At 43.9% G+C, this 23,776-nt stretch overlaps 1 protein-coding gene across 1 annotated transcript in view; it reads right to left on the reverse strand.

The window, feature by feature from the left end:
• LOC120031797 (dedicator of cytokinesis protein 4-like) overlaps positions 1-23,776 on the reverse strand; it is a 163,008-nt gene that overhangs the window by 81,531 nt on the left and 57,701 nt on the right. Inside the window, exons 5-11 of the mRNA XM_038977616.1 lie at positions 18,106-18,189; positions 15,422-15,462; positions 15,046-15,101; positions 14,633-14,729; positions 13,684-13,832; positions 13,121-13,205; positions 2,104-2,255 (exon numbers count right to left, since the gene is read on the reverse strand). Coding sequence (XP_038833544.1) covers positions 2,104-2,255; positions 13,121-13,205; positions 13,684-13,832; positions 14,633-14,729; positions 15,046-15,101; positions 15,422-15,462; positions 18,106-18,189 — 664 coding nt within the window. The remainder of the gene's footprint in view (positions 1-2,103; positions 2,256-13,120; positions 13,206-13,683; positions 13,833-14,632; positions 14,730-15,045; positions 15,102-15,421; positions 15,463-18,105; positions 18,190-23,776) is intronic.

Consider the following 23,776-nt stretch of genomic DNA (forward strand, 5'->3'; position numbering starts at 1 on the left):
AATGGCACCCTATTCCCTATATAGGGCACTACTTTTGACCAGAGCCCTACGTCAAAAGTAGCGGGTGCCATTTGGGATGCAGACAGATTCCCCTTCAAGACAACACAGGTGGGAGGAAGATAAACTCAGCGGACACTCAGAGCTCCCAGACAACAGAGGAACACTGGGAAAGACAGCTGAACAGCCCTCCCCAGCCAGAGAAAGAGAGAAAAAGAGGGAGGGGGAGAAAGTCATTAGTTAAGACGAGATAAGATAAAATGCTGCTGGCATAGAGGAACTCATTCATTTAATGTGACAAGTTGGCTGGGATAAGTTGGACGCGACGTGTTTCTCATGTCTCTGGGCTAGAAGATGCACAATTCCATCAAGTCTATATCAAGGTGAGAGTCATATAAATGATATAGTCAGAATCGTTTGAAAGACTATGTTTTGTGGGGGGGGGGGGGGGGGGGGGATTATGTCTATATTTGTCAAGCAACTGTGCAACAGCTATGAAATAGTTCTAAGCACGCTTACTTCTTAATATGAGAACTATCTTCTAGGTAGTGTGCTTAAAATGCATTTCAAACGGCATGGCATTACAATGAAGGACCAATTAACTGGCACAGGTACTTTGTGGCAAGCTTTTTAAAAGAAAGCGAGAGAGAGAGCTGGTTGGAGCGAAAATTATATACTCTGCGACAAAGTTGCTCGCTGGGAAAGTGGGAAAAAAATTGCCTTCATTATCATGGACTTCAGAGCTGTGAGTTACAGAGCCAAGAGAACAAACTTAAATGGGCCCCTTGTTAAAGTGAGTCCCACTGGCACTCTGTGCAGGTAGGTATTTTATTCAGAACGTGCTCTGCTCTTATTCCCCTGTGCACACTCTCGACGTTCAGGCACACAAAAAAACACGCCGTCAACACAGCCTTGAGCAGGGAAGGTAAAAATAGATGTTTTCTCATGTGATATTAGTCACAGCAACACACAAAGGGAAGAAGTGTAGTGACTAACTAACTATAGGTTGAAAAGCTTCCGGGGGGATAAAACACGACCTCCGTTGACAATTATCTGGACAACAGACTCTACAATGAATTCTAGGACCTCAGTCTACCGATGCCTACGAATGACTGTGTATTAGTAATAGTTGACTGGATAAACGTGGCTTCTCGTCTCTGTTGTACATGCTGAAACATTCATCCCGTCACTGTCGGCCTAGTTCCTGTCATGTTAGCCACCAGGGTACAGACGTCAGACACTGTCGTACAGATAGAGGACGCTTGAGCCTCTATTCTCACACTTCCTTTTCTGTTTTGAACAATTGATTCATTTGCGAGTTGAAATGGAATTGCTGCACTTTGACTCCCAACACTCAACTCTTAAGAGGAAACAGTGACGTTAATTCACACAACATTCTCACCAACGCTGTGAGTGTGTGTGTGTGTGTGTGTGTGTGTGTGTGTGTGTGTGTGTGTGTGTGTGTGTGTGTGTGTGTGTTTGTGGTGTTCCTTCCCACATAACCACCCGTGTGCCTCCCTCATAACTACTACCACCAGCCATGGCCGACCCCAAACCAACCCAGTGACGTGGCTTTGAGACAGACGTGTGTTTACAGCCAGATGAAAAGGAACATGGCCTTACCCACCTCAACTATGCCACCAGTTAACGGCTGATTGTGATGCAGCATTACAGTCCAGGAGGACTTGCTACAAGTGTGTTAGCCTCAACGGAGGTCAAGGGAAGAACAACCGATAAACTGGTTGCTACTGTAGATGCCAGAACTGGTTCAAATGTAATTCCATTGTTAGTTGCAAAGACACCCAACACAAGATCAGAGGTCAGTTAATCCTGTTCACTTCAAAGCCACACCATGAGACCCTACTTACCCCACCTACGTAAATATACAATGCAAAACAATAAAACAACACAAATGCGTTCATCCCTTTCAATTTGATTTGGGGCAGTCGCCATCGGATGTAAGACACACATATTATAATTTACACTTTGAGCACACACTTTAAAGTCGAATGGAGCATATCACTGAGAATGCATGCCCAATACAGTGTTTCATTCTAAGTAGTATACCAGTGTTTAATATACAGTCACAGTGGTTGCAACGTTTACCTGAGTGGCCTGTTCTCCCTGCCGTCATAGATGTGGAAGAACACCTCCAGCTCCTCTCCCAGGTTGGAGCTCATCAGACTCTTCATGTGGACGAAGAGGTGGTGCGTGCTGGCCGGCACCGGAGTCTCCTTCTTACGGTGACGGTGCTCCATCTGTAGTGTGGACAAACAGGATCCGAGATGATCTGGACGGTGCAAACACCAGTCTAGTCTAGCGGTGCTTTATCGTCAAAGGATCTGAAATGTCAAAACCCTAATGGACATCAGCCGGCGCAAACACGGGTCTAGTGGTTGTTTATTATCCGAACTAGGGAAGTCATAAAGACAGTAAGCTAACGCTCTGTAATGTGTGCGCACAGGATTAGACATGTCAAAACCCTGACGGTCATCGGCTGGTGCAAACACACCGGTGATTTATTACCCGAAGGTGTTTTATTATAGTATCTAGACACAGCCTTAACATTGGCTCTGAGTGCAGAGATTATCCCATGAACACCATTTAATCACTTGCCCTTTTTCAATGAACTGATTTATTCAGCTTTGACATTCATAAAATATTAAAACGATCTAATTTGACTTGAATTAAATGCTTCAAAGGGGACCTAGCTCTGTGAAAATAAAAGGCAGCATTGGCTTTTAAGCTGTTCTGTCTACTCTGGCGTTTGCCTTTCATTTCATGAGAGGAAAGCGCTTTATATCTGGTTGAGTAGAGCAGGTAAAGGGGGAAGAGGGGATTCAGATACACTACTGTTCAAACGTCTGGGGTCACTTAGAAATGTCCTTGTTTTCGAATGAAAAGCAAATTTTTTTATCCATTAAAATAACATCGAATTGATCATAAATACAGTTGCAGACATTGTTAATGTTGTAAATGACTATTGAAGCTGTAAACGGCAGATTTTTTATGGAATATCTACATAGGCGTACAGACGCCCATTATAGGCACTCCTGTGTTCCATTGGCACGTTGTGATAGCTAATCGAAGTTTTTCATTTTAAAAAGGCTAATTGAAAATAGAAAACCCTTTTGCAATGAAGTTAGCACAGCTGAAAACTGTTGTTCTTTAAACTAGTTGAGTATCTGGAGCATCAGCATTTGTGGGTTCGATTACAGGCTCAAATTGGCCAGAAACAAAGAACTTTCTTCTGAAACTCGTCAGTCTATTCTTGTTCTGAGAAATTAAGGCTATTCCATGCGAGAAATTTCCAAGAAACTGAAGATCTTGTCCAACGCTGTGTACTACTTCCTTCACAGAACAGCGCAAACTGGCTCTAACCAGAATAGAAAGAGGAGTGGGAGGCCCCGATGCACAACTGAGCAAGAGGACAAGTACATTAGAGTGTCTAGTTTGAGAAACAGACAAATCTAAGTTTGAGGTGTTCAGATCACAAAGAAGAACATTCGTGAGATGGAGAAAAAAATGAAAAGGTGCTGGAGGAGTGCTTGACGCCATCTGTCAAGCATGGTGGAAGCAATGTGATGGTCTGGGGGTGCTTTGGTGGTGGTAAAGTGTGAGATTTGTACAGGGTAAAAGAGATCTTGAAGAAGGAAGGTTATCACTCCATTTTACAACGCCATGCCATATCCTGTGGAGACAGTTTCCTCCTACAACAGGACAACGACCCAAAGCACAGCTCCAAACTATGCAAGAACTATTTAGGGATGAAGCAGTCAGCTGGTATTCTGTCTATGATGGAGTGGCCAGCACAGTCATCGTATCTCAACCCTATTGAGCTGTTGTGGGAGCAACAAATTGACAACTAGAATGCCAAAGGTCTGCAAGGCTGTAATTACTGAAAATATAGGATTCTTTGACGAAAGCAAAGTTTGAAGGACACAATTATTATTTCAATTAAAAATCATTATTTATAACCTTGTCAACATCTCGACTATATTTCCTACTCATTTTGCAACTCATTTCATGTATGTTTTCATGGAAAACAAGGACATTTCTAAGTGACCCCAAACTATTGAACGGTATGTCAATATATGCTGCATTTTTACCCTTTTGTTCCAATATCCATTAACGGGGCAATCAGCAATTGAAGCATCCATTTTTTGGACATATAAATGAATGATATGTACCCATTGATTCTTGAAGAATATAACGTATAAATGCCTCATGAGTTAGTTCAACTGTCACACCCCCATCAGGACACTTGTTTAACTCTAATGTTTGTAAACAAACCCTGTATAGCCTCACCACATATTTAAAACTATAATTTTGATTTTACGGATGGTCAGTACCTCCATCCATAAGGTAATTTCTCCTGAAACATCCCTCAACGTTTTATCAAAACAATGGCGGGTCAAAATGCTTTTTTATTGTTTCAACTGCTGATTGGCCCTTTAAGTGAAGCTGTGGAAAAAAGATGCATATTATTTTCCCAGAAATGTGTTAAGCATTCCATGTAATTCCAGAGGTTGCACGTTCACAGCACGCTTCCCTAATAGTCTCCCAAATCTAATTTGTTTCAGTTAATATGCTGCCCTCTTTGTAGAAAAAAAACTGATGATCGGTCCAACACACACACGCATGAGGAAATGAACAAACACACACACAAATTCCATTTACACCTTTACAGGAAGAATGTCACAACACAGAGTGCTTCAAAGGAATTATATTTATTTCATTTGCGCACACACACACAGCACAATCAGCCATGTTAAACTGGGATAGAGTGAACAGTAGCACAATGTACCCACAGCTTCAAGCCTTATGCGCTCTTAAGCACTGTATAATAATGTATTAACTCAACCAGGTCCACAGTATATCTCTACATTATTATCTGACAGCAGTGTCTGGGGTAGTACTGTAAAGGCGTGGCGCATGCTTTCCAGCCGAAACAGTTTGGAAGAGACTGTGCATATATTATGACGACATTTTGTGGCGTTTTGATTTGTTTTGGACTTTGGTAAGGGTTGTTCAGGCACACAAAATATTTTCTTGAGGCAAGCTGAAGTTGGTAGCTGAAGTCTACGCCTCTTCGTCGGTGATTGGTCAACATTAAGGATTCTTCAGCAAAGTCTTTGTTGTCATTCAACGAGAGATTACTAGTTATGATTATTATTATTATTTATTTTTTAAATACTGCCCCAAACATCTTAGTTAGATGTAAAATCCACAACTAAGATCTCCTTGGCAAAAATGTAAAAAAGAAAGACAAATTTCTTGAGTTACATTCTGACTATTTTGAGGAAGTGTATACTAGCTACGGCATCTCAAAATAGTACAATTCCCACTTTTCAAGCGATTGTCTGTTAAGGTAGTATGCGAACACACTCGTTCGGTTCGCCAACTTCGTCCACCCGCCAGCCGAACTGAAGCATGCGGACGCCTTAATACAGATTACTCACAGCTCACTGCACAAGTCTGCATAAACTGAGGACAGAAAAACCCTGAGCTCTCATCTTCCTTAGTCACTGTCTGTGTTGGTGCCCAGTACAAGGACAAAAGAAGAACCGGTGGCTAACAACTTAACATCGAGCCAGGTCCCAATCCAAGTCTTCCTTGCACTCTTGCACGCACCCACTCACTCATTCATTCCACCAGATGGCTGCTATAGTCCCTGCCAAAGGGAGAGGACTAATAGAGGTGGAGAAGAGGAAGAAAGAGGGATGACGGAGGAGAGGAGAGGGCACCAGCAGGCATTGAGACGTTATGTTTTCCGCGGCTCACGTAACAGGGTTAAATCGCCCAGTTTAGTTTCATCTGGAATGAATAGGATTGTGTGACAACTGATAGAGAAGAAAGCTGCTAATGAAATTCTGTCTCAACTACGCAGTACGTTAAGCAACCGAGGGGAGACAATATCTCATGTGACTGTTTCTGCCTCACTTAATACAGGAGGGGAAGTAGTACAGTGTAGTACTGTAAGTTAATAAGCTGTTCCAATATTGTTCACATAATATATTTAATAATTATGCCATTGAGCAGACGCTTTTATCCAAAGCGACTTAAAGTCAATGAATGCATACAGTTTTTACGTATGAGTGGTTTTTGTAATCGAACTCAATATCCTGCTGCGAGAGAGGACCAGGTTCACCATGTAACATTTACCAGTAAGTAGCGTGAAAAACAGAAACAAGTATTGTAACAGTCTAATAGTCCCTGGGCTTTAGAGAGAGGGTTAAATACAGCCTACTGAGATTCTTAAGAGATCGAGGCTACAGTATATAAGGATCCTTCCATTATGCCTTTATCACATGAAACGTGCGGCAAAGGACAATTTGAAAAGAAAATATCCGGTTCAGGTCGGCACAATAGTGTGAAACGGGTTACTCTCTTCATGCCATCTCCATATATGCCAGTGCTAATTGGAGACAGTATGTTGACCTAGGTAAACCTGAACTATCCATCACCACTGTTCAGTATGACAGTGTAGTGAGCCCTATTGTCCCTGCTCTGGGCTCTCTGACCTACAGCTCAGTGGTCCTAACACACACATCTGAATTACCGGTAGCGAGGTTGGCACAATACTGTAGAATTTTTTTTGCTTTTTAATCACCAAGACTGGGTCCCAATAAAGTAATAATATATATTAAATACCATTTAGCAGATGCTTTTATCCAAAGTGTTTTACAGTCCTGGGAATCGAACCAAGCGCCATGCTCCACCAAGTACTCTTGAAGAAATAATTTAGCCGAACACTCATGCTCTGATGCAAATCATTTGTGCTTTGTTGGCCAAGTGCACCCTGGTATTTTTCTCTAATACTCAGTGTAAAAAGAGGAACGGCACTGTTGTTCATCTGAAGTGCTTTTTCTGAGTCGTATGATCCAAAATTACGCTTTGGTTCGTTCACCATATTCTATTCAATTTGTGTCTGAAATCAAATAACGAATTTGACAGATGCGTTTTTGAATTGGATGAAAGCTAAATTGCTTTCAACACCTCAAGCGCATTGCATAGCTGTGGGAGCAATGTAGCGGCAGCAGCCTATCGGAAGAGCTGGAGGAATGGCCTATTGGGGGTGTGACTTTGAGCTTGAATGTCATTCCAGGTAATATGTTCACTGCCAGCACTGAATCTTAAAGAAATTGGAAGATATTTGTAGGAAATCTGATCAAAGTATGAAAAATTACTGTTGCTTCTACATTGATAAAGTTTGAACTTAAAGTTAGCTAGTTACTGGCTAGCTAGGTCTTCAGTCAGCATGGAAGAAAAGGGGGGGAAGGGTCGTTCAAAACCCTGACGCAGTTGTCATGTCAACACATCCATCAGTGCTGCTGTGAAACGCATCACAAAAGACATGCCAAACGGGAGAGGTAAAATATATACAGTTGAAGTCTGAAGTTTACATACACTTAGGTTGGAGTAATTAAAACTTGTTTTCAACCACTCCACAAATTTCTTGTTAAAAAACAATAGTTTTGGCAAGTCGGTTAGGACATCTACTTTGTGCATTACACAAGTAATTTTTCCAACAATTGTTAACAGACAGATTATTTCACTGTATCACAATTCCAGTGGGTCAGAAGTTTACATACACTAAGTTGACTGTGCCTTTAAACACCTTGGAAAAAAACAGAAAATTATGTCATGGCTTTAGAAGCTTCTGATAGGCTAATTGACATCATTGGAGTCAATTGGAGGTGTACCTGTGGATGTATTTCAAGGCCTACCTTCAAACTCAGTGCCTCTTTGCTTGACATCATGGGAAAATCAAAATAAATCAGCCAAGATCACAGAAAATAAATTGTAGACCTCCACAAGTCTGGTTCATCCCTGGGAGCAATTTCCAAATGCCTGAAGGTACCACGTTCATCTGTACAAACAATAGTATGCAAGTATAAACACCATTGGACCACGCAGCCGTCATACCTCTCAGAAAGGACTCGCGGTCTGTCTCCTAGAGATTAACGTACTTTGGTGCGAAAAGTGTAAATCAATCCCAAAACAACAGCAAAGGACCTTGTGAAGATGCTGGAGGAAACAGGTACAAAAGTATCTATATCCACAGTAAAACGAGTCCAATATCGACATAACCTGAAAGGCCGCTCAGCAAGGAAGAGGCCACTGCTCCAAAACCGACATAAAAAAAACAGACTACGGTTTGCAACTGCACATGGGGACAACGATCGTACTTTTTGGAGAAATGTCCTCTGGTCTGATGAAACAAAAATAGAACTGTTTGGCCATAATGACCATCGTTATGTTTGGAGGAAAAAGGGGGAGGCTTGCAAGCCGAAGGACACCACAATTATGTGGATATATTGAAGCAACATCTCAAGACATCAGTCAGGAAGTTAAAGCTTGGTCGCAAATGGGCCTTCCAAATGGACAATGACCCCAAGCATACTTCCAAAGGTGTGGTAAAAAGGCTTAATGACAACAAAGTCAAGGTATTGGAGTGGCCATCACAAACCTTGACCTCAATCCTATAGAAAATGTGTGGGCAGAACTGAAAAAGCATGTGCGAGCAAGGAGGCCTACAAACCTGACTCAGTTACACCAGCTCTGTCAGGAGGAATGGTCCAAAATTCACCCAACTTATTGTGGGAAGCTTGTGGAAGGCTACCCGAAACGTTTGACCCAAGTTAAACAATTTAAAGGCAATGCTACCAAATACTAATTGAGTGTATGTAAACTTCTGACCCACTGGGAATGTGATGAAAGAAATAAAAGCTGAAATAAATTATTCTCCCTACTATTATTCTGACATTTCACATTCTTAAAATAAAGTGGTGATCCTAACTGACCTAAGACAGGGAATTTTTACTAGGATTAAATGTCAGGAATTGTGAAAAACTGAGTTTAAATGTGTTTGGCTAAGGTGTATTTAAACTTCCGACTTCAGCTGTGTGTGTGTGTGTATATATATATATATATATATCGTTGATGCAATTTCAATGTTGTTTGAGTTGCTTTGTGCATCACCAATGTAGCTTGAGGTGATTTTTACTGCAACACTGCATCCAAGTTTCTTGGCAGAGACGTTTCAAAAGAGCTGTCACTCAAGGTGAGCTCATGAATATAAGCTCCTCCTGGTAGTTAACCATGAGAGGAAAAAGTACTTTTCAGAATGACTGTACAGGATTTTAAAATAATATCTGCATCAGTAATGTGATAGTAAAGAGCTGGTCACAATATTGTAACCAGTTCATGTGAAAGTCGTATGTAAAGAAAGTGTTTGGAGATATTATTTCATGTTATGGAACCAACTTAATATTTTGATTAAAAGGAAATATATTTAATTGCTTGTAACCCAATTAAAGAAATGTGGATAGGTAAAAATCTAAAATGTACTTGTTTCAAAATGGGTTGTATATATATATATATATATATATATATATATATATATATATATATATATATATATATATATATATATATATATATATATATTAGTTTGAATTTGTTATTTATTAGGTTTAACAACAGGATAAATGTAAGTTCAATGTTCAAAGAAATAGGTTGCAACTTGAAATATAGGTTTGTTAATAATCAAATATAACAGTTGGCATTGAATCATATTTGGTTTCAACAAATGTTTTTTTAATTTTTTTAACCTAACCCATTTAGTTGTTAACAGTGATTTTTTTTAGGTTGATCCAAATAGTAATTTTTCACAGTGCACACCTATAGTAACTGTAGGGCTTGGTCGATGGACTCAGAGAGAAGACATTTCCTCATCTGCTTGTACATACAAAAGTTTAATCCTCCAAAGCACTCCATCCTCAACTAGGGCTGTGTCGGTCATGTAATTATGTCAGCCGGTTATTGTCCTGCAAATGACTGCCGGTCTCACGGTAATTGACCGTAAATAACACAAACACGTTAAGCATCTCCAGGCCTCCACACACGCTGATGCGCGCACCTTTGGAACATCTAAAGTTTTAAAAATATATAATAAATCAATTGAATATACCCATCACAATACATCCATTATTTATTTTAGGCAGGTCTAAAGAAACATGATGATATGCAGAAAATTATTTCAGAAGAGCAGAATATGAGTTGGCCTACTGTATGTTATCTGGCTATGTGCCATGCCATAGGCTGTAGGCTTGTTCATGCCATTATTTTATATTATATGATTTTATAATAAGAAGATTATAATTAAACTCAGCTGAATAACAGAGAAAGGATATGTTTCCCATTCCGGAGCTAGAGTGCGCATACGAAGTAGCTATGTTGAGCGTAGAAGTGATCATTTGAAACAGGTCCAATATGCTAGATTTAGAGGTACTTGACAACTTTAACTTTGAATGATAAAAACCTTCGAATGCCTAAGAAATCCAAAGATATACGGGCTGCATGATATGACGTTAGGCTATTAACGATTTGAGAAAGTGCCCCCAAAAAAGCTTGTGCTCTGTTCCTTGCCGCAGGCTGCACACGCGGTTCTGTCATCAAGTGATCATTATTTCCCCCATCGGACTATTCTCAATTGAATCTTGTCTTTACTAATATGTCAAATTTGCTTAGATTTAGAATGGCCCATTATCAAAATGGGCAGGAACAGACGTAAGAGGAAAAAGACATCAACCGTGTGCACTCGAATAGCGAATGGAGGCCACTTTCCCGCTGGTTCGTCCAATGTCGGGTAGGCTACTCCGGTTATTTCACTGAATAGCAGGTTATATTCCGTCCAAACTCTGTATGCCATGGCCTCGCCAACCCTGTTCCTGCAGCGACCCAGTGCTTAGTTCGGGAACATCGATAGTAACATGTTTTCCCAACAGAACATACACAAAATGATCAAAAGTATGTGGACACTTGTTCATCAAACATCTCATTCCAAAATGATGGGCATTAATATGGAGTAAGGCCTGGCTTGCAGTCGGAGTTCCAATTCATCCAAAAGGTATTCGATGGGGTTGAGGTCAGGGCTCTGTGCAGGCTAGTCAAGTTCTTCCACACCAATCTCATTTCTGTATGGACCTCGCGTTGTGTATGGGAGCACTGTCATGCTGAAACAGGAAAGGGCCTTCCCCAACCTGTTGCCACAAAATTGGAAGCACAGAATCATCTAGAATGTCATTGTATGCTGTAGCGTTAAGATTTCCCTTCACTGGAACTAAGGAGCCCAGCCCAAACCATGAAAGAGTCCCAGACCATAATTCCTCCCCCACCAAACTTTACAGTTGGCAGGTAGCATTCTCCTGGCATCCGCCAAAACCAAATTTGTCTGTTGGACTGCCAGATAGTGAAGCGTGATTCATCACTCCAGAGTGCGTGTTTCCAGAGAACGTGGTGCAACCGAGGACACACGATTTTTATCCGCTACTCGCTTCAGCGGTACCGTTCTGTGAGCTTGTGTGGCCTACCACTTCGCGGCTGAGCCGTTGTTGCTCCTAGACTTTTCAACTTCACAATAACAGCACTTACAGTTGAATGAGGCAGCTCTAGCAATGCATAAATTGTACGAACTGACTTGTTGGAAAGGTGGCATCATATGACGGTGCTGAGCTCTTCAGTAAAGCCATTCTACTGCTAATATTTGTCTATGAACATTGCATGGCTGTGTGTTCAATTTTATACACCTGTCAGCAACGGGTGTGGCTGAAATAACCAAATCCACTAATTTAAAGGCGTGTCCACATACTTTTGTATTTCATTAAAATGTTGACAGCCCCTCTCTCTGCGCACTGAAGAGGAGAGAGGGGAGGAGATGGAAACACACTGTGGCGAAATATTCTGTAGCCAAAGGTAATGTGTCAGCCTATTAATTATGAAATATAAAAATGCCCTATTACTATGCTATTCAAAATCGAATACAAATTCATTATAAATGTAGGCTAACTCTGAATTTGTTTAATTTAGGCTAGACCAATTACGTACCAAATATATTGTAAATCAGTTTTTTTGTCATGTTTTTCTGCCTTCTGTAATATGCAGGTAGGCAATATATATTATATAACAGAACAGTCGTCATTTTAATTCAGTGTCTTTTCAGGCTTGGGCTCATATAGGCCTATCAGTATGCATAATTCTCTAATATGCATATGGCTGTTTTAAATGAATCATCACCTTAAAAAGCGCTGTCCATTTCGTTGTGTTAGGCTTTGAAACAACACCCACAATGACCATGTTTCCCACTCAGTTTCAACCTGTTGTTGAACTTCTTTCGTCAAATTGATCACCACAGTGAGGTGAGTTTTAAAAGCACAATATTGTTTTGATGTGTTTTTCAAAACCATTTGCATTGATGTCAGAGTGGTTAGAGGGACAATAGAGCCCTGAGTACCAGGCCATTAGCGACCTGATGATCATTACAGAGTCGGGTACTACCAACACATGTCCAGAGTGCATAACAGGAGATTACCGTGACTCAATGGTCACACAGAATCTGACCGCAGTCATGACTCACGACTGCCGGTGTCGCGGTAATGCAGTCACCGCAACAGCCCTATCTACAACTCACTAAAACCACACAACGAGGAGGGACACAACTAAAGATATGCCTTTGTCACCAAACAAATTAAAAACGGGTTCTCTGATGCCTTTGTCATGATGATGGCGATCTTATTATTGTTTTTCATCCATGATGACAGCAGTCATTTGCTTTGTTCTTCCCCTGTTGTATCTTCCGTCTCAGTTACTGAGGAACGACCGTAATCTTCCACATGCATTGGGCTTTTACTTCTCTCATCCCTCACTTCCCTCTTTCTCATCCCCTGTACATTATTTGTTTAGCAAAAAAGCACTAAGTGCCTCGCATCAGGATTAGAGCATCAGGCAGGGGATGTGGTCGCTATGGTTTCGGAGTGGGGACAGAAGGGGGGGGGGGGGGGGGGGGGGGGAGCGCTGCCTGAGGAAGAGAGTGAGGAAGGGAAAGACGAAGGGAGACTCTAATGTACCTTTATTCTGCCTTAATAAAGAGTAAAATACACGCCTGAATTACAGATGAGAATACTGGCAAACACGCAGCAGTCGCTAGGGCTAGCTATGTGGCTAATGCTAGAGAAAGGTATAGTGGACAGTGGATTGATGAGGATAGTGAGTGGGGAATACACATTAACAAGAGAACAGTGTTCAGACAATTGTTCCTGGTTTTGGGAATAGAACTCACCAGTTTGAAGAGTTCTGTGACGCTGATCTCGTCTGGGTCCACCATGCTGAACTCCCTGCGGGGTACCAGGTCCAAACTCAGCTGTCTGGAACACACACACACACACAACAGGACTGTCAGTGCATCAAACCATTCAGACAGGACACACTTGACAGAACTGCAAGTCTGCTATGTCTCACAGGGACATAGAGGCATAAAGGGGTACCCACACACACACTCTAATCTCCCATGGATAGATAAGTCTTTCAAAGCACGGGATGGTATAAGACAAGGAGAGGCTGTGTCACAGAACTCTTCAAACTGGTGTTGCAGGGGGAGCGGTCTATCATCTGTCCACACCCAACAGCAAGGGACTGACAGGTGTCGTTTTATCTGCCCGGGAGATAGAGACGCAGTGGAAAGTGTTTGTGTGTGTCTGTTTGATACAAAATGAAAAGTGTGTGTCTGTTTGAAGGGGAACGGAACTGATTGAGCACAGCATGTGCCTGGGGAGAGTGTGACATTCAAAGACAGAGGGACTGGGGACTGGGATGCAGGAATGTGTCTCTCTCTCCACTACTCACTCGTTTCCCCAGTCCAACCTGGCAGTGATGTGCTGTTTGACGTCTTTCAGGCGGTCGTTGGTGAGGTGACCAACCAGAACCTGTCTCCTCAGGTCCAGGATCTCATTCATCACGTGCCACAACCGATGGAACAGATCCCCATCATTCTTCTACAGAGACAGAGAGAGACAGCGAGCGACAGAGAGAGCACGAGAGACAGACAGCGAGAGAGAGACAGCGAGAGCGAGCGACAGAGAGAGCACGAGAGACAGAGAGAGCACGAGAGACAGACAGCGAGACAGCGAGCGACAGAGAGAGAGCGAGCGAGCGACAGACAGCGAGAGAGCGAGAGCAAGCAACAGAGAGAGAGAGCGGCAGCGAGAGCGAGCGACAGAGAGAGAGCGACAGAGAGAGAGCGAGCGACAGAGAGAGAGCGAGCGACAGACAGCGAGCGAGCGACAGAGAGAGAGCGAGCGACAGAGAGCGAGCGACAGAGAGAGAGCGAGCGACAGAGAGAGCATGAGAGAGAGCGAGAGAGAGAGTGAGGGAGAGAGAAAGCGAGAGAGCAAGAGACATTTCTGAGTAAAACAATTTGGGCCAGACAGTCAGCCTGCTATAACAAGGAATTCATCACAAATTCAGACTTTCTGTCTAACAAGCACAGATCATTTATTAGACACAAACACAAGCAATATTACTCATTAATATGCAGAAAAAAAGCTTCCACTGTTTGCTGCAGGAAAAACACCTGAGACAAAATGTATTGCCCACTAGTTGAAAGACATTCCCTGTCTGCAATGGTTAATACTCAGGTCTATTCTCCTCTCTGCAGGAGGTGTGGGGTACACATGGGAACATGCACGTGCATGCGTGTGTGTGTGTGTGTGTGCATGTGTGTATGTGTAAATTCATGCATGTCTGTGCGAATTCCTGCATGCATTCCTACATGTGTGTGTTGAACAGTCTTTACCACGTAGAGCCGTTTCCACATGGCCCCCCAGTCTCTCAGGGTGGATGTCATCTCAGTGATAACAGAGTCCTCTGTGGGGATGACAGTCTCAAACTGCCTGTGGGTCAGAGCGAGAGAGGAGAGAGGGACATCACATTACTACAGCATACCTACCGAGCATGGGTTAAAATACACACTCACGCGCAGTTAATAACGTATATGTCATTATGAGAGGCTGGTCGAAGAAGCACTCAATCTCCGTTCTGCTATTATGACGCTAATCCAAATGTTTATCTAACGTTTCCTCTCCACAAAAATGACATAAACCTACCTCCCCTCCCGGACTGGCTGATCTAATAAGGCTGTTTGCCTTCTCAGAGACAGACACGGGGAGACACACACGGAAACAGACACACAATACACTCGTTACTTACCCTTTGTTCTTGATATGGGCGTTCTTCAAGTGAATGTAAGTGCATGGGAAAATACCCTGGGGGGGGGAGAGAATAAACCAAAGTAATGAATGGTGAATGTCATTTGAACTGTACCATTAAACGGCACTACCGCTAACAGATTCTGATAGCGAGCGTAAATGATGCATATAATCAATACAAATTAATAATGCGCACGTGTGTGTGTGTGTGTGTGTGTGTAAGTGCGTGTCAACGTGACATTATCAAACTATGAGCCTCTCCCTACTGACCTGCTCACTGCACAGCCCTCAGATCAAAGCAGAGAGCTGATATTTCTGAATCTGAAAATAGCAGCTGCGCTGACAGCCTCAGTGACACATAAGAGAGTCTCACCCACCTTGGCATTTGGATTCTTATGGACGAACCCCCTGTACCAGCCTGAGGAGACAAAAAAAAAAAAAAAAACATTTTCATTGTGTCACCGTGACGTTCAGACCCGCAGTCTTTCTTTCTATCACTACGTTTGACCAGAGCACTATGAGTTTACAGGGTTGCCATTTGGGACGCAGCCCAGGTTAGTGAAGCGTCGCCACTTCAGCGCCGACCGCACCAGTCGTCGAGCTGCCGAGCTGTAAAACGGAAGGGAAGAAAAACAGCTGGAACACTTTATCACGGGAGGCAGGATTTGTCGCTGCACTGTTTACTGCAGCCTACCAGGCCCGGTGTTACGTGGCACTGAGCACCCAGTATTTGTTGTGGCCACCGGCCAAGCTGGTGAGCCAGGGGGGTGTCAGTAGTACCAGGAGCTGTAAGTAGCACCAGGAAGTAGAACTAGTAACCCAAGGTCATAATGTGCTCCTCGTGTTAAAGAGGTGCCTTGTGGTCTTACCTACTGAAGGACCTCCACTAGGCATTTTCTTTACGAACTCTTTCTAGGTTTCGCTTGGCCAGAGTGTCAGAGAAGAAGCTATGTTTGTTACCCATCACACCACAGTAGTAACTCGATGACACAGTATCAGCACTGGCAGAAACCATTTTTTAGTAACTTGTCTCCTGTCTAGTACAGAATAGATAGACCTTCTTGTCAACACCCTTGTCTTTGGGTTGTGGGGACCGGTACATATTGTATTTCGTTCCTTCTTCCAAACCAAACACATACACTACATGACCAAAGGTATGTGGACACCTGCTCGTCCAACATCTCATTCCAAAATCATGGGCATTCATATGGAGTTTGTCCCCCCTTTGCTGCGATAACAGCCTCCACTCTTCTGGGAAGGCTTTAATCTAGACGTCGGAACATTGCTGCAGGGACTTGCTTCCATTCAACCACAAGAGCATTAGTGAGGTCGGGAACTGATAATAGGTGATTAGGCCTGGCTAACAGTCGGCGTTCCAATTCATCCCAAAGGTGTTCGATGGGGTTGAGGTCAGGGCTCTGTACAGGCCAGTCAAGTTCTTCCACATCGATGTCGACAAACCATTTCTGTATGGACCTCGCTTTGTGCATGGGGGCATTGTCAGGCTGAAGTAGGAAATGGCCTTCCCCAAACTGTTGTTGCCACAAAGTTGGAAGCACAGAATCGTCTAGAATGTCACTGTATGCTGTAATGTTAAAATGTCCCTTCATTGGAACTAAGAGGCCTTGCCCGAACCATGAAAAACAGCCCCAGACCATTATTCCTCCTCCACCAAACTTTACAGTTGGCACTATGCATTGCGGCAGGTAGCGTTATCCTAGCATCCGTCAAACGCAGATTCATCCATCGGGCTGCCAGGTAGTGAAGCGTGATTCATCACTCCAGAGAATGCGTTTCCACTGCTCCAGAGTCCAATGGCGGCGAGGTTCACACCACTCCAGCCAACGCTTGGCATTGTGCATGGTGATCTTAAGCTTGTGTGCGGCTGCTAGGCCATGGAAGCCCATTTCATGAAGCTCCCGACGAACAGTTCTTGTGCTGACGTTGCTTCCAGAGGCAGTTTGGAACTTGGTAGTGAGTGTTGCAACCGAGGACAGACGATTTTTACACGCTACAGCACTCAGCGGTCCCGTTCTGTGAGCTTGTGTGACCTATCACTTCACGGCTGAGTCGCTGTTGCTCCTATTGAGTTCCAAACTGCCTCTGGAAGCAACATCAGCACAAGAGCTGTTCGTCGGGAGCTTCTTGAAATACGTTTCCACTTCACAATAAAAAGCACTTACAGTTGACCGGGGCAGCTCTAGCAGGGCAGACATTTGATGAACTGACATGTTGGAAAGGTGGCATCCTATGACAGTGCCACGTTGAAAGTCACTGAGCTCTTCAGTACGGGCCATTCTACTGCCATTGTTTGTCTATGGAGATTGCACGGCTGTCTGCTCGATTTTATACAACTGTCAGCAACGGGTGTGGCTGAAATAGTCTAAACCACTAATTTGAAGGGGTGTCTACATACTTTCGCATTTATAGTGCGTATTAGATGTCAGATCATTTCCTTTGGGGAGTTTGGAATGCTTCATCAGCCATCTCAGACGGATCTGTCATCTGTCTGTCTGTGTGTCCTTGAGCAACAACAGGAAGTGAGATCGTGACGCCCTGAGAAGGGAGGAAGGTTGCGTCAATGCTGTGTAAGTTAGCTGGGTGGAAACAGGAAAGTGTGACGGGCACCTGCTCTGCTCTGTCTGAAACTATGTCAAAAATGAACCCATGAGTCGGCCTTGAGGCTCACACACTCCTTCGCAATACACAGCCAAGCAGGGACACACACACTGGCAAGCACACACACACAGTCTGAGCTCAGTGTGGGCGGGAAGCAGGAACCAAAGTCTTCTCCCTCTCGCGGCACAGGAAACAGTAGCAAACTGAGAGCCTCCACAAACGTTTATCTCATCAAATAGAAAAAAAAAAAAAGTCTATTAACCTTTCATGTGCAACACAATACTCCTGGAGGGACAGACTGGGGAAGGAAACGTGGCCCAACTTCAAAGGTTGACTACAGCCCCAATAGCAGCCCATCTGTGAGTCACAGTGGTTGTCTGTGAAGCTCGAAGGGGGATTCATGGTTTATGTGGGTGTGAAATGAGTAGAGGTTATCAGTTACCTTCACATTTCTCCAGGAGCTGCACCGTGTCCCCAATCTCCAATGGCAAGCCATGCTGGACCGTCCCTCTGAAACTGGCCAGCACTGAAACACAATAGAAGATATACTTTAATACCTGTGTGTATTTTTACGTGTGTAACTAGGCAACACACACCAACTCGACACACACACAGTCAAAAAAAAAAAAACAGTCTTAAATCACTCTTTTCATGTCACTGGAATTGAATCCGAGCTCAACTGTCTTGACTTTGAGGTTGTGCTGTGATTTGTTTCTAGTGTTCCCTAGTCAGACAGAAACAGAGACGAGAATGGCCTGCTGGTAGATTGAGGAAGCCTCTGGGTGTCAGGCTGAACTACAGGGAAAATAAGCTGGGAATATAATGTCATCCTGGGTCTTTCTGCCAGGAGGGCTCTTGTAGAGGAGGGAGGCAACACCTGCGGAGGCTTAAGAGTCTCTTTGATGAGACGCACGGTCAGTTAGAGGGAGAGAGAGCCTGAAGAACAGGGGCAAGGTGAGGAGGAGAGAGAGAGAGAGAGGAGGGAGGCAGAGAGACATAGAGAGAAAGGGGGAAAAAAAGCGAGAGAGGGAGCGAACAAGCGAGAAAAATAAAGAGTAACAATCTCAGTGGATCAGCACGGAGCACTTTTCTCTAACAGCGTCTAATAGCTGGGTTAGCAGTGAGGAGTGTCGACAGACGCCATTCTCCGGGGTTCTGAGAAACAGGACATGATAACAGCACTCAGAGAACGTTCCGAGCTGCCACACTCTGGGGGAAACACATCTAATAGGGATAGTACTACAACATGGAAATGAGGAAGACTGGAGTCAGGCAAGGGTTTTGGAGAGGGGTTTCATTTCGTGGGGCACAGGGCAACCTTGTTTACCTGACCTGGCTGCAAAGTCAGTGAAATTTTAATTGGGAGGTTCCGCTACATGAAATATAACTTCAAACACACTTCACTTGCACCGTGCTAACTCTTGAACCACAAGTAGAGTTTTCCAGCTGCAGTGTACTAACTTATGCAGTTTGAAGTAGAGTTTTTAATCGTTTCTTGGTAATCCATTCCCCAGCTGTTGTCTGTCTGCTAACTGGCATGGCTCTTTTCCAGAGATGTTGGCACCTGAAAGGTGTTCACTCAGCGAGGAAAATATTTGTTATTTTCTCTCCAGGGGAGTGGAGGAAGTGCCGCCTTAAAGGCAGGAAAGCACACACACACAGGAAAGAAAGAAGGGGACATGATGTGATACAGCCTGGATTCAAACCAGAGACTGTAGTGACGCCTCTTGCACTGAGATACACAGTGCCTTAGACCGCTGCGCCACTCGGGAGTCCATAAAAAAAGCCTCACACACAAATATAGCAAAACCACAGACGCACAGATATGATATGTGTACATGAACACATAGCCTCATAGTGGTGAACCTGTCACACAGGGTCAGGGCCCATGTTTCCAGTCGGCTTGGTCTGAGGCAGGAGTTCAGTCACCACAAGCTGTGCTCTGCTCTGCTGTGACACACATCTACTCATGGGCAAATGGCTGTTCCTATTTCTGACCAGGCAGCCTCGCTCATGCTGAACTAACTTAGACATTACGTAAGGACCGCAGGAAACTGAAAAAAAAGACACGCGCACACACACACACACACACACACACACACACACACACACACACACACACACACACACACACACACACACACACACACACACACACACACACACACACACACACACACACACACACACACACACACACACACACAGGAATTCAGGAACTGTGATAAACTTAAATAAACAGTGACTGAGATCCATGAACTCCTTCAGACTTGAGATGTAAAGACATATGTCCAAACGGGAAGTAGGTAACTACTGTAGGCTCCCTTCCTGAGGTCCAGTTATCTACCCATGGGCTACGACTGCGACTCTCACCTTGCCCTAATCCTAAGGCAGTCCCCCCAAAGCCAGAGAGAAGACTGGCTGTGTACTGTGAGCTCAGTGCTCTGCCCAGGGTGGATGGGGAAAGGCAGGCAGATCAGTACAAAGAGTGGTTGTGTGAATTAGGCTTACATGTGCTTTAGGCTGCCATTTGCAGTCTAGGCCTGTCAAGTGATCCTACAGTTGGTTTGTCGGTCTCCCTCTAAGCTCCTTATAGGAACATGATGCAGACCACTGGTTCAGACAGGCTTTGGTATAGTTTGTTGTGTTCAAAGGCACTGGGTTTCACAGGTTGTACTGAATTGATCAAGCAATACCAGGTTTACAGCTAGCTAGGTATTACACAGACCTTGGTGTCATGTGTTCAAACCACGCAAGATGTAAAAGGTAAGCAGCTACCAATTGGGTGTGGCAGGCATAACAACGTTTGAAAGTATACTTTAAAAGAATATGAAACCGTTGTCTTGCATGAACCAGACAGAATATTCAGAGAAGACATACAAAGCAGGTTCTTAGTACAGAGAGTCTCTGCCAAAAGAACTAGAAAAACAACCTGCAGTCGACTCCAACCAATGAGCAGCTCGAGTTCAAAAGGCTCCATAAAAGTGGTTTTAAAAGCCCGGCCTCACCCCCTTTCTCTCCGATTTGTGTTCCGACAACGAATCAAACTCGTAATCCACTCCTCCGTCGTCAATTATTCAACACATCATTAATATGCTGATTCGTCGCCACAGACACCGGTGGTTCATTGACCCTGCTGCCAGAATGAGCCAGCATGCATTTTGCATTATTCAGATGTGTAGGTGTTGGATTCCTACTTCAATCCACACATACGGGAATGTAATGTAATCAGGTTAATAAATAATGGCGAGAACGGGACCGCACTTGAGTTGCAGGAAGTTGCAAAACAATTCATCAGCAGTAAGTGATATTCAAAATGGAAGGTGACATCCCTCGCTTTTCCCCTGCTCTTATCTGTCCCTCCTCTAGTTCCCTCCCTTCCTTCGCTATGTGCAAGGCTGTGAGTTGAGGATGGTTAAGTCCTGCTTTATTTATACTCTGGCGTCTGCAGAATTTACATCTCAAGCCACAGCCATCTGCTTGGGTTTGACTTCACAACCATGAAACGGTTGGGTTTCATAACAGGAACTCTGACAGCAGAGTTAGAATATCCAAATTCCCTGTAGAATCAGTGATTTATTCAAAGTTCTGAACAGATTCTTAATGTTCTCTGGTGGGGATGCACGATATAAATCGGCCGACATTAGCTACAGCCTGGATTTGAACCGGGGACTGTGGTGACGCCTCTTGCACAGAGATGCAGTGCCTTAACACACACATGGACGCAGGGTTCTAACTATTTAACTGTACTAGAATACTTAAAAGTCAGATCCCCAAAAAAATTGGGAAAGGTTTTTTGGCAAGGAAAATATCAGATATAGGCCAAAAGTGTCACATCGGTGCATCACTATACCTGTTGGTACAGGCATGGCATTGTGGCTTCGACACGGGTAAAGAAACAGCATTATTTCTGCCATACAGCGGAGCCCCGATCGAAACGAAGACAGCATCTGTCTAAGACCGTCTTTATATTGCTTTGCTGTGCCATTTTCTGGACTCAACCGTGGCCAAAATACTCTCTATTCTAGCTATGCGAAAAAAACATGACAGAGTAACCCAGAATTAACCACGTTGTTTGAATGGGTCCCAACCCATTATGTCCCAGTTCTAGGGAAACATTACAGTCGGACATTCTGCGGAGAACAGACATGCGTCTTTAAATACCCACTCCTAACATATTTTTCCACTGTGTTACTGACACAAGACAATGACTCAGCCCCCGTGGTTAAGTACACACGTGCCTACAGTCTTCAGCCCCTCCAAACACACTTAGCAGCGTTGGCGCCGAGAAATTTATGTGTGTGTATACGCACACCACAGTCCAGTGAGACATGGTGCACGAAGCTTTGGGCCAAGCCTGGTCATCTGACAGAGCGCTGTAACACTGAGACGCGGATTAAAGACGTGCCGATGCGCTTCAGCGCTCTGCTCTCTCTCTCGCAAAATGTGATTTCCTCGGGATGAGCTTCGACCCTGGAAGAGGCCGCTATGCATTTTAAAGCAGGAGGAATCAACAGGAGCTGACTGCGTGAGGAGGCAGCAGAGGTCGGTCTCACAGCATAGAGTATATGCACACACCAGCACCTGCCTCACAGCATCTAGACGATACGGCCGTGAAGCGAGAAGACCCAGATTGCGCCGCGCCGCGTCAGCTCAGCGAGAGATATATATATAGGCTCTCTCTGGGAAAGACAGGCCAACAAAAGCTAGGCTGGTGAAATCGCTCACGAGGAACGGCTTTCATTTCACCTTTTCCATTTCCAGTTGTCCTTTCGACGCCTTTGTATGTCGAGATAACAGCGATAAGCAGGCTCGGGGAAACAAGCGCTCGCTGGCAACAATAGCCTTCCCTCGAATCATAACACCTCAAAATGAGCTTTCATAAAAGTGTATAGCTTCTCTGAGGTGGCAAGGGCACGCACAGAATATAAATAAATTAAAACCAAAGTAATTACTACAAGTAGCATCATACCGGGATCCATAACGCTCGATGAACACAAATGTAAGCCACGCAATAGGCTTACTCCTACAAATGTCAATGCAAGTAAATCATGCAAGACCTCACAAGGAGTAAGATATAAACTCTGCCTGTTTGGTGCTTTGTTCACTCTGGTCTGAATCTATTCATAAAAAGGCGAGATTATGAGTTTGAAGGGTGCCCCGGAGAGCAGTGTGCTCTTACAGAGGCGCTAATTGTGTGTGCGTTTGTGTACATGTGCATGCTGACGTGTGTGTCCGCCACCTTTCAGCAGCATCCTGTGAGACCCTTCAGATCCCCTTCTCTTTCTGCTCATTAAAAAAGGAAGTCTGAGAGGAAGTGGGTGTTCTGCTGTGGCTGCTTCAGCATGCAGATCTCTCCTAGTGTGTGAATCGCACTAACTAAAGCCTCTCGTAAAGAAGGAGCTCCCCTGGCTCTGAGAAACGTGTCTAGGCCTGAACGACGTCGCATAAATCGCACTTTACGTGACGCACTGTCAGCCTAAAACACAAACAGGGTCCGTTTACCGCGTATGGTACGCCGCATCTTGACAAGGAAGTTGACACACAAACACGCACTCAATCTCTGCAATAAACCACATAGCCTGATTGTAATCAGCGGAGTATCTAGTGATTTATTCAGATCATCGATGAAAATAGAGTAAAAATGTAAAACGAAACTGATTGTTTAAAAACTTCTTGCGGATCAGTGGGATGCTAGTGTCCCATCCACAACTTCCGGTGGAATTGCAGAGCCGAAATTCAAATTACAGAAATAGTCAAATTTAACATTCATGAAAATACAAGTGTCATTCATCAGTTAAAAGCTTAACTTTTTGTTAATCCAGCCGCTGTGTCAGATTTCAAAAAGGCTTTACGGCGAAAGCACACCATGCGATTATCTGAGGAAAGCACCCAGCAAACAAAAGCATTAAAAACATTTTCCAACCAGGCAGATGCACCACGATAGTCAGAAATAGTGATAAAATAAATCACTTACCTTTGAAGATCTTCTTCTGTTGGCACTCCAAAAGGTCCCAGCTACATCACAAATGGTTGTTTTGTTGGACAAAGTCCTTCTTTATATCCCCAAAAACTCATTTTAGCTGGCGCGCTTCATTCAGTAATCCACCGGT

This window comes from Salvelinus namaycush, chromosome 38 (assembly GCF_016432855.1).
Source record: "Salvelinus namaycush isolate Seneca chromosome 38, SaNama_1.0, whole genome shotgun sequence".
NCBI lineage: Eukaryota > Metazoa > Chordata > Actinopteri > Salmoniformes > Salmonidae > Salvelinus > Salvelinus namaycush.